The sequence below is a fragment of the Myiozetetes cayanensis genome, unplaced genomic scaffold (assembly GCF_022539395.1).
Source record: "Myiozetetes cayanensis isolate MyiCay16 unplaced genomic scaffold, myiCay2020 scf437, whole genome shotgun sequence".
Lineage (NCBI taxonomy): Eukaryota > Metazoa > Chordata > Aves > Passeriformes > Tyrannidae > Myiozetetes > Myiozetetes cayanensis.
The window spans coordinates 2560-13892 of record NW_026087673.1 but is presented as its reverse complement, the minus strand read 5'-3'; the positions used below and the strand labels follow the sequence as shown (position 1 = coordinate 13892).

Sequence of the window (11333 nt, the reverse complement as noted above, 5' to 3'; positions counted from 1 at the left end):
CTGGGGCAGGGGCTGGTTATGGGGCTTAAAACCGGGTTTGGGGTTGGTTTGAGGGTCTTAGGCTGGGTTTGTGGGGGAAGCTGGGCCTGGTTTGAAGGATGTGGAGCTGGGTTTAAGTGAAGGGCCTGAGCTTGGACCTGGGCCTGGTTTAAGGGTTTGAGCCTGACTGGGCTGGGCCTGGGGGGTTTTAGGCCTGGCTTAAGGACTGGGGGGGGTCACCCTGTTGGGGGGTCCCAGGCCCAGATCAGGTTGAGGGAGGGGGAGAACCTGGGAGGGGCAAACTGGGCCTGTTTGAGGGGCCTGGGCCTGTTCACGGAGCCTCAACCCGAATTAATTAACGCAATAAACCAAGCTAATCCGAGATTGAATTCGTTACATTAATTAAATGACTTTAATTAAAGTCTGCGCAGGCCGGGCCTGGTCGGAGCGCTGAGGCCTGGCTGCGGTTGCCATGACAACAAAGGGGGGGTCCAGCTCCGCCATCTTGGATGGCGTTGCTGACATGTTGGGAACGAGGAGCGTAAAAGAGGGGGTGGTTCCCCCCCCCCACGCCTGTCTGGGGGTCCCGCGTGGGGGGAGGAGGGAGGGAGGAACGAAACGTCCCCCCCGAGCTTCCCGTGGGCCTCCATTGCCCCCCCTTTCCCCCTCCCGCCGCCATTTTGGAGGCGGGCCCGGAGGTCCCTCCGCGCGCCGCCATTTTGGGTGCTGGGAGGCGCCATCTTGGGGCCGGCGCGGCGCGCGGGGCGCATGCGCGGGGCTGTCATGGCGGCGCCCGCCTCGGGCCGCTGAGGGGGCTCTGAGGGACGGGGGGGACGCGGAGGGTCTGGGGGGCTCTCCCGGGGCTGGGGGAGCTCTGAGGGCTGGGGGCTTCGGGAGGGTCTCACAGGGGCCAGGGGGCTCTGAGGGCTGGGGGACTTCGGGGGTTCTGATGGGGTTGAGGAGGGGTCTTAGGGGGGTCCCATGGAAGGGGTGGAGACCCCAAGGGGCTCCCCAAGGACCCGGACCCTCCTCGGGGGGTGTGGGGGGATTTTATTCCTCGTTTCCTTCTTCTTCCTTTTTCTTCTTTCCCCTCCTCTTTCCCTTGTTCTTCCTCCCCCTTTTTCCTCCTCCTTCCTTCTCTTCCTTCCTCTTCCTCTTTCCTCTTCCTCCTCTTCCTTCTCTTCCTTCCTCTTCCTCTTTCCTCTTCTTTTCCTTCCTCTTCCTCTTTCCTCTTCCTCCTTCCCCCTCCTCCTTCCTCCTTCCTCTTCCTCCTCCCATCTCCTTTTTTCTTCCTTATCCTCCTTTCTTTCCTCTTCCTTTCCCCCACTTTTCTTCCTCCCACCCTTTTCCTGCTTCCCCTTCCCCTTCCTCCCCTTCCTCTTCCCCAGACCCCTCAGACTCCCCAGTTTTGGGGTCCCCCTCCCCAATTCCCGCACCTTGGGGGTCCTGCCCCAAATTTAAGGGAGTCCCCCTCAATCCTCCCATTTTACCCCATCCAGGCACAACATACCTGAATTTCGGGGTCCCCAACATTTTGGGGGTCCCACCCTCCCTTCCCCACCCCTCCCAAATTTGGGGACCCTCAAAAGGGCGTGGCCTCATCTGTGCCGCCAGCGTGTTTATTGGGGGAGAGGGGAGACATAGCGGGGACCCCCAAAATTGGGGACCTCCCCAATTTTACCCACCCGGGGGGCTTTAGGGGTCCCACGTAGCTGAGGGAGGGTCTGGGGGTCCCCAAAAATTAGGGGGTCAGGGGAGGGGGTTTAGGTGGTCCCTATTTGGGGAGGGGGAATTAGGGAGGGGTGTTCCCCATTTCGGGGAGTTGGGGTGATTTTAGGGGAGCTGGGGGTCCCCACCCCTCCCACCCCCTCAAAGCTGTGGGAACGTTCCTGAACCCACCATTCAAACCTTGAGGGGGGACACCCCCAAAATCCCCCAAATCCCCCCATTCCAGAGCTGGGACCAACCCAACCCTTTTTGGGGTCTCCTGGTGATTTGGGGTCCCCAAACCCCCTTTCCCCCTCGTTGTCGGGTGATAAAACCCCCAAATTGGGTGGGTTTTGTGTGTGGGGGCTCTAAGTGTGTGTGTTTGGGGGGTGGTCCCAAATTTCGGGGGGAGGGGGGGTCCTAAAGGAGGGCACAGAAGAATTTCTTCTCCCTGAAAGGGTTCTCCGAGGTGGGCACGGGGGTCAGCAGGGGGTCCTCGCACGCGTGGGCCTCGCAGTAACTCAGCAGCTCGGCCGCCGCCTTCGACACCTGCACGGCGTGGGGAGGGCTCAGGGACCCCCAGATCCTCACTGGGAGCCCCCAAATCCACATTCTGGACCCCCAGATCCTCCCTGGGAGCCCCCAAATCCACCTTCTGGACCCCCAAATCCACCTTCTGGATCCTCAAATCCTCCCTGGGAACCCCCAGATCCACGTTCTGGATCCTCAAATCCTCACTGGGAACCCCCAAATCCTCCCTGGGAACCCCCAAATCCACCCTGGGAACCCCCAGATCCTCCCTTTGACCCCCAAATCCTCCCTGGGAGCCCCCAAATCCTCCCTGGGAACCCCCAGATCCACGTTCTGGACCCCAAATCCACCCCTGAACCCCCAAATCCTCCCCCTGAACCCCCAAATCCTCCCTGGGAACCCCCAGATCCACATTCTGGATCCCCAAATCCACCCCTGGACCCCCAAATCCACATTCTGGACCCCCAGATCCTCCCTTTGACCCCCAAATCCTCCCTGGGAACCCCCAGATCTTTCCTAGGAACCCCCAGATCCACCCAGGGAACCCCCAGATCCACCCCCTGAACCCCCAAATCCTCCCTGGGAACCCCCAGATCCAGCCCCTGAACCATCAAATCCTCCCTGGGAGCCCCCAAATCCTCCCTTTCACCCCCAAACCCTCCCTGGGAGCCCCCAAATCCACCTTCTAGACCCCAAATCCACATTCTGATCCTCAAATCCTCCCCTGGGAACCCCAAATCCACTCCTGGGAACCCCAAATCCTCCCTTTGACCCCCCAAATCCTCCCTTGGAACCACCAAATTCATGTTAAACCCCCCAAACCTCTCTCTGAACCCCCAAATCTCCCCTCACCCCCATTTGAACCCCCAAATCCACCCCTGAACCCATAAATTGACCCTTTGAACCCCAAATCCCCTTTGTCCCCCCATCCCCTCTTATCCCCAATCCCCCATTTGCCCCCCAAATTTTTCCCCATCTCCCAAATCCCCCAAACTTCCCCCTAATCCCTCTCCCATTTTGCCCCCAAATCCCCTCCCAACCCCCTAAATTCCCCAACCCTCCCCACCCCCACCTCTCCTCCCCTCGAGGTTCCCCCAATAACGGGGTCCTGGGGTCCTAGAGTCCCCAGACCTTGACCCGGCACAGGGAGGCCTCGATCTTGAGCTGCTCCACCATTTTCCGGGCCTGGCCCACGCCTCAGGGTGCTGCTGGGGGCTCTCCTTCATGGGGGCTGGGGGCACCCTGAGATGTGGGACCCCCAAATACCCCCCAACACCCCGGGGTGGGGCGTTTTTGGGGAGGAGGCACCCTGAGACCCCGGGAGGCTTTAAAAATGGGACCTGCCTCCCCTAAAATATCCGGGAGGGCAAAAGGTGGGATCCCCACCCCAAAAGACCCCCCAAGTCCCCCTCCCCACTCCTTCCCCACCAAACTCCCCCAACCCCTCCAGTTCCCAGTTCTTCCTCCTCCCCCCAAAAAATTCCCTCCCTAAAATTTCCTCCCCATCCCGCCCCCTTCCTGGGGCCCCCCAAATCCTCCCAATTCCTCCCTCCCCTTCACCCCCAATACTCCCAAATTCCCCCAAGCCCCTTTTCCAAATCTCCTCCCCTCCTCCCTTTCCATCCCCAAAGACCCTCCCAGACCCCCCCCAAATCCCCCCTCCCACTCCCCAAATCCCCCAAATTCCCGATTTTCTGCTGCCCCCATCCTGACCCCCTCCCTGAGACCCCCAAAATCCCCCAAAAAATCCCTCCCATCCCTTCTCCATCCTTTGCCCCCACAGTCCCCTCCAACCCCCCAAATTCCCGGTTTTTCGCTGTCCCCTCCTTGCCTCTCCCCATCCCTGCCCCTCCCCATCTCGAGACCCCCCTAAATTCCCCCAGGACCCCCAAAATCCCCACCTGGATCCTGCAGCCTTTCGGTGCCGGGCGCTGCTCGGAGGGGGCGGAACCACCTTGGGGGTCGGAAAGGAGGGGGCGATGAGGGGGGAAGGGAGACGCCCCTGCCCCTCCCCCTACTCCTCCTTGCCTCTCCTCTCCCTGGTTTGGGGTCTCCCCTCAAAATATCGGAGGATGCAGAACGGGGGAGGGAAGGGCGATGGGGACCCTCCCCAATCGGCCCCACCCTTGACCCCCAAATCCCCTCGACCCTCCCCAGATCTCCAGGGACCCCCCAGGACCCCCAATTCCTCCCCAAAACCTTCTGGACCCACCTAAACCTCCCTGGGACCCCTTAAATCCACTTAAACCCCAGGAACCCCAATCACACCCTGACCCTCCTCAAGACCCTTCTGAAACCCCTCAGGACCTCCCAGACCTTCCCCTGGGGATCCCCAATCCCCTCTTGACCCCCTGAATCCCCCTAAACCCCCTGAAACCTCTCCTGGAGACCCCCACCTAACCCCCTAAACCCCCTGAGGGACCCCAAAGCCCCTCTTGACCGCCCTAAACCCCTCTTGGCCCCTAGCCAAGGCCCCCAAAGAACTCCAACCACCCTGACCCCAAAGACCCTGAAGCCCCTTTGACTCCCCTGGTACCCCTCCATCCCCGGTTGCTATGGAAACAGGGCGTGGCCTGGCGGGGCCGCAGTGGGCGGGCCTCACCAGGCGGGTCCGCAGTGGGCGGGTTCATGGTGTGGGCGTGGCGTAGCGAAAGTGGGCGGGGTTTATACCACATAGGGTACTGGGTGGGCGGGGCGTGTTGACACAGGGGCGGGGTCACGCCTAAGATCGACCAATAGGGTTGGAGTGGGCGTGGTCTGGGCCCGGAAGGAGCGGGGGGAAAGGGGCGTGGCCAGGGCGCGGCGCGAAGCGGGAGGGCTCCGGGAAGCGGTAACGGCGCGAGATCCCCCCCAAAAAATCCCCTAAACCGCCCCAAAACCCGCCCTAAAACCGCCTCTGGATCCCCCCCAAAACACCCCTCGAAACGGCCCCAGAACCGCCCCCCACCCTCTCCCCAAAAACCACCTCAGAAATCGCCCCAATCCCTCCCCCCAAAACTGCCCCAGGACTACCCCGAAAACCACCTCAAAAACCGCCTCAAAAATAGCCCCAACCCCTTCTCCAAAACTGCCCCAGAATCACCCCCAAAACCTCCCCAAAAACCACCTCAAAATCGTCCCCAACCCCTCCCCTAAAACTGCCCCAAGACCTCCCCAAAACCACCTCAAACCGCCTCTAAAATCTGCCCCAATCCCTCCCCTAAAACTGCCTCTAGAACCACCCCCAAACCCACCCCAAAAACCGCTCTCAGGATCCCCCAAATCTACCAAGAAACAGCCTTACCCTCTCCCCCGAGAAGACCCCCAAACTCCTCCTGAGCCCCTGGAGACACCATGACCCCCTCAAAAACCCCCGGGACACGCAATCCCCTGGGACCCCCTGAGACCCCCAAAACCCTTCTGGGACTCCCAAAATCCCAAAACCCCTCTGGGACCCCCGAGACCCCCAAACCCTTCTGGGGCCCCCAAAATCCCAAAACCCCTCTGGGACCTCTGAGACCCCAAACTCCTCTGGGACCCCCCCCCAGAATCCCCAAACCCTGGGACTCCCCCCGAGAATTCGGGACCCCCTGAACCCCCCCCGGGACCCCCAGATCGGGAGAGCTGGGAGTGTTTGGGGATCCCCCGTAGATTTTGGGGGGCTGAAGGGGGGTCTGGGGTGTCCCAGATTTGGGGTGCCCATAGATTTTAGGGTGCCCCAGAGATCTGAGGGGCTCAAGAGGGGGATCTGGAGGTGCCCCATAGATTTTGGGGTGCCCCATGGATTTTTTGGGGTGCCCCACAGCTCTGGGTTGGTTCTGGAGGGGCTTTCGGGGGGGGTCCCAACCCCTCTATGGGTGGGGGGTCAACCCCTCCCTTCCCTGCCCCTCCCTTCAACCCCTCCCCCCAAATCTGTGGGTCTGGGGGTGGGAAGTATTTTGGGGTGCCCCATCGATTCCAGGGGGATGGATATTTTGGGGATATGGATGTTTTGAGGGTGCCCCACAGCTCTGGGGAGGGGTCTGGAGAGGCTTTGGGGGTCCCAACCCTCTATGGGTGGGGTCAACCCCTCCCCTTCCCCGCCCCTCTCCCCTCCCCAAACCCCTCCCTCGGTAACCTCTCCCCTTTTTTTTTTTTTTTTGTTTCCCTTCCCCAGCTTTTCCATGGGTTCCCCTGTCCCTCCCTCCTCGGCAGCGCCGGCGCTCGGATGGCTCCGGGGGCTCTGGGGTGGCTGTGTCCCCCTCTGCTGCACTGGGGGCTCAGGTGGGCGGGGGCGGCGGCGCTGCTGCAGGGGGCTCCTGCTGTGCCTGGGGCTGCTCCTGCTCTGGGCTTCCATTTTCCTCTACGGCACCTTCTACTGGGCCTACCTGCCCATGGCCACCGATCGTGCGGCCCAGTGCACCTGCGCGCTCAGGTGGGGCACTGGGGGGCACAGGGGGTCGGGGGGAGCACGGGGGTCGGGGAGTGAGGGGGTTATGGGACCCCACCCTGCCCAATGGACCATCATCAACCTGGGCTCGGGTGGGACTGGGGGTTTGGAGGGGCCTGAGGGGGGTTAGGAGGGTTTTGGGGGATCAAGGGGATGTGGGACTCCCACCCTGCCCCATGGGCAGCATCATCAACCTGGGCTCAGGTGGCTCTGGCGGGGGTGGGTTTAGAGGGTTTGGGGCGTCAGGGTGATGTGGGACCCCCACCCTGCAGCATCGTCAACCTGGGCTCAGGTGGGACTGGGGAAATCTTGGGGGGGTCCAGGGGGTTGGGACAGGGTTCTGGGGGGTCAGGGGGATGTGGGACTCCCACCCTGCCCCATGGGCAGGATCATCAACCTGGGCTCGGGTGGGTCTGAGGGGCACTGGGGAGTTCTGGGGCGGCTGAGGGGGGTTAGAGAGTTTGGGGGGGTCAGGGGAGGTCAGAGGGGGTCAAGGGGATGTGGGACTCCCACCCTGCCCAATGGGCAGCATCATCAACCTGGGGTCAGATAGGTCTGAGGGGCACTGGGGGTTTGGAGGGGGATCCTGGGGGTTTGTTGGGGGCTGGGAGGATGTTAGAGGGTTTGGGGGCGGTCAGGGCGATGTGGGACCCCCATCACTGCCCATGGTTGCTGTGGACAGGGGGGTTCAGGAGTCCAGGGGGAACTGAGGGGATTTGGGGGTCTGGGAGAGTCGAGGAGGGATCCAGGAATATTTGGAGGGTCCAGGGGTTGGGGGTTCAGAGGTAAGGGGGACACCTGACCCCCCTGGTTCAGGGAGGGCTTGGGGGAGTGTCCAGAGGGTCTGGGGAGGTTTGGGGGGGTCTGGGGTATTTGGGGGATCCAGGGGGGGTCTGTACCCCCTCCTTTTCCAACCCCTGACCCACTGATTTGTGCCCCCCGTCCCCAGGTCGGACTGTGACGTTGCCCCCCCTGAGCTCTGCTCCTTCCCCACGGCCAACGTGTCCCTGCTGGGGGAGCACCGCGAGAAGGTGGGGGGGGCCCAAAAATTTGGGGAAAGGGAGGGGAAGAATGTGGGGAAGCCTCTCAATAATAGGGGAGAGGTAAAAAATAAGGGGGGAGAGCAAAAATATTGGGGGGGGAAGTGTGCAGAAATATGGGAGGGGGGAACTCCAAAACTGGGGGAGATGAAAAATAGGGATGGGGGGGGCAAAATAGAGGGGAGACCCCAAAAATATTGGGGGGTAGCAAAATAGAGGGCATAAAAAATAGGGGGGATGAATAATGGGGGTAACTCAAAAATTTGGGGATGAGGGAGGGAAGGGGGGGACAGGGGGAGGGCTAAAAATTGGGGAATGGGTTAAAAAATGTGGGGGTCCCAAAATACAAAGGGGGGTAAAAAATAAGGAGGGGGGTAAAAGTAGGGGGAGTAAATAATATGAGGGGGGCCAAAAAGAAGGGAGGTAAAAGATATTTTTCCTGTCACATTTCCCACCATTTTCCCTTCACATTTCCCGCTATTTCTTCTCATCTTTCCCGCCATTGTCCTGTCCTGTTTCCCGCCATTTCCCCTCATATTTCCCGCCATTCTTCCTTCTCATTTTCTGCTCTTTTTTTTCCTCATGTTTTTTGCTGTTTTCCCCTCACATTTCCCACTGTTTTCTCCTCACATTTTCCACCTTTTCCACTCACATTTCCTGCCATTTTCCCCTCCTGTGTCTTGCCGTTTTCCCTTCCCCTTTCCCGCCATTTTTCCTCTCACGTTTCCTGACATTTTCCCCTCACATTTCCTGCCCTTTTTCCCCTCACATTACTCACCATTTCCCCTCACATTACTCACCGTTTCCCCTCACGTTTTCCTCCCTTTTCTCCTCACCTTTTCCTTCCTTTTCCCTTCACGTTTCCCTCCCTTTTCCCCTCACATTTCCCTCCCTTTTCCCCTCACATTTCCCTCCCTTTTCCCCTCACATTTCCCTCCCTTTTCCCCTCACGTTTCCCTCCATTTCTCCCTCACGTTTTTCTCCCTTTTCCCCCTCACGTTTCCCTCCCTTTTTCCCCTCACGTTTCCCTCCCTTTTTCCCCTCACGTTTCCCTCCCTTTTCCCCTCACATTTCCCTCCCTTTCCCCCTCACGTTTTCCTCCCTTTCCCCCTCACATTTCCCACCTTTTTCCCCTCACATTTCCCACCCTTTTCCCCCTCACATTTCCGTCCTTTTCCCTCACATTTCCGACTCATTCCCTTCACATTTCCCACCATTTCCCTCACATTTCCGCCCATTTTCCTCTCACATTTCCACCATTTTCCTCTCACATTTCCTCACCATTTTCCCTCTCACATTTCCCACCATTTTCCCCCCTCACGTTTCCCACCATTTTTTGCCCCTGTCCCGTCTCACCTGTCCCTTCTCCTGCCGCAGGTGCTGCTGTACGGGCAGCTGTACCGCGTGTCCCTGGAGCTGGAGCTGCCGGAGTCCCCGGTGAACCGGGAGCTCGGCATGTTCATGGTGGCCGTCACCTGTTATGGGGCCGGGGGGAGACCCTTGGCCTCGTCTGCACGCGGTGAGACCACCGGACCCCTGGGGGCCTGTGGGTCGGTGGGGATGGGGATGGGGAGTGTGGGGGTGACCCAGGGGGCTCGTGGGTCTGTGGGGCTGGGGATGGGGAGTATGGGGTGACCCAGGGGTTTGTGGGTCTGTGGGGCTGGGGATGGGGGTGTGGGGTGACCCAGGGTGGGCTGGGGTCCTCGTGGGTCTGTGGGGCTGGAGATGGGGATGTGGGGTGACCCAGGGTGGGCTGGGGGTCCTCGTGGGTCTATGGGCTGGAGATGGGGGTTGTAGGGTGACCCACATGGGGCTGGGGGACACATGGATTTGGGGGCTGGGGATGGGTGGGTCCATGGATCTCTGTGGCTGGAGGGGTGTGGGGTGTGATTTAGGGGGGCTGTGAGGGGCTGATTTGGGAGTCTTTCCCCCCACCACCACCCCAGACCATGCTCCATTACCGCTCCCGCCTGCTGAGGACCCTCCACACCGTGGCCTTTGCCGGGCTCTTCCTCAGCGGCTTCGCGGAGCAGACGCAGACCCTGGAGGTGGAGCTGATGGACCGATACCGCGAGGACCCCGTGAGTGGGGGGCTTTAGGGGGTCCTGAGGGTGTGAGGGAATCTGGGTCTCAGGGTGGTCAGAGCAGGCACAGACCCTGGAGGTGGAGCTGATGGACCGATACTGCGAGGACCCCGTGAGTGGGGGGCTTTAGGGGGTTTAGGGGCTTCAGGGGTCCTGAGTGGGTGTGGAGGGAATTTTGGGGGGTCCCAGGATGGTCAGAGCAGGCACAGACCCTGGAGGGGGAGCTGATCGGGCGAGGACCTGCTGGGTCTGGGAGGGGCTGGGGGTGGTTTGGGGGGTCCCAGGTGGTCCAGGGGTGGTTTGGGGGGTCCAGGGGGGGTTTATGGGGCAGGTCCCAGCCCCTCTGAACCCCCCGTGTCCCCCCCCAGTACAACCCCACAGTGGAGGTGGTGCTGGAGCTGCGCAGCCGGCGGGTGCAGTTTTACAGGGCCCAGCTGAGGGTCCACGCCCACTTCAGTGGGCTCAGGTACAGCGTCTGAGGACCCCAGACACAAATCCTGCCTCTCAACCTGCCCCCAGACCCAAATCCTGCCCCCAGACACAAATCCTGCCCCCAGACACAAAATCAGACTCCTGAACTGCTTCTGAACCCCAAAATCCAAATCCTGCCCCCCAACCTGCCCCCAGACACAAATTCTGCCCCCAGACCCAAAATCAGACCCCTGAACTGCTCCTGGACCCCCAAATCCAAATCCTGCCCCCCAGATCCTGCCCCCAGACCCAAATCCCGGCCCCAGACCCAAATCCTGCCCCCAGACCCAAAATCAGACCCCTGAACTGCTCCTGGACCCCCAAATCCAAATCCTGCCCCCCAACATGCCCCCAGACCCAAATCCTGCCCCCAGACCCAAATCCTGCCCCCAGACGCAAAATCAGCCCCCTGAACTGCTCCTGGACCCCAAACCTGCCCCCAACCCCCAACCTGCCCCCAGCCCCACCCCTGTGTCCATGCCCACATCAGTGGGCCCAGGTAATCTGGGGGAAGGGGGCTGGACCCCCAACCCCCTGTCCCACCTGTCAATGTGTCACCTGTGCCCTCCCCCCCAGGTACCTGCTGTACCACTTCCCCTCACCTGTAGCCCTCCTGGGGTCGTGGGAACTGACCCTCCTGGCTCTGCTCACCCTGGGGGTACCTGCAGTGGGGAGGGGCGGACCCCGCCCCCGCCTCTTCCAGGCCCCCCACAGGTGAGTCTGGAGGGGGAGGGGTTGGGGACCCCCCAAGGTGATTTTGGGGTGGAAAAAGGGGAAGGGGTTTGGGGAGGGGCTTGCTCATCTGGACCCTCTCCTCCCCCCCACAGGACACGAGGAGCGAAGGGACTGAGACCCTGGGAGGGGGAGGGGCAAGGTGAGGGGGTGGGGAGGGGCTGGGGAGGGGGATTTTAGGGGCTTTGGGAGGTAAGGGAGGGAGGGGGATTTTGGGGGTAGGGGAAAGGGTTTGGGGGCTGGGGGAAGGACTTTGGGACAGGGGTCTTTTTTGGGGGGTCTAGGATTTTGGGGCTATGGGGGCAAAAAATGGGGGGTTGGTGGGATTTTTGGTGGGGGAGGGGAGGTTTTGGGGGGGATTTTGAGGGGGTTTAATGTGAT

The 11333-nt window shown here is 61.0% G+C and overlaps 2 protein-coding genes across 2 annotated transcripts; one reads left to right on the top strand and one right to left on the bottom strand.

The window, feature by feature from the left end:
• Positions 1 to 2015: 2015 nt before the first annotated feature.
• On the bottom strand, positions 2016 to 4892 carry LOC126648050 (guanine nucleotide-binding protein G(I)/G(S)/G(O) subunit gamma-3-like). The gene is given in 3 exon segments (XM_050330714.1): positions 2016 to 2235; positions 3349 to 3437; positions 4820 to 4892. Coding segments are annotated over 3 exon segments (291 nt in total). The 3' UTR covers positions 2016 to 2106.
• Positions 4893 to 6403: 1511 nt separating this feature from the next.
• On the top strand, positions 6404 to 11070 carry BSCL2 (BSCL2 lipid droplet biogenesis associated, seipin). The gene is given in 9 exon segments (XM_050330711.1): positions 6404 to 6459; positions 6461 to 6610; positions 7575 to 7656; positions 9043 to 9219; positions 9561 to 9746; positions 10118 to 10215; positions 10797 to 10874; positions 10876 to 10934; positions 11048 to 11070. Coding segments are annotated over 9 exon segments (909 nt in total).
• Positions 11071 to 11333: the final 263 nt, after the last annotated feature.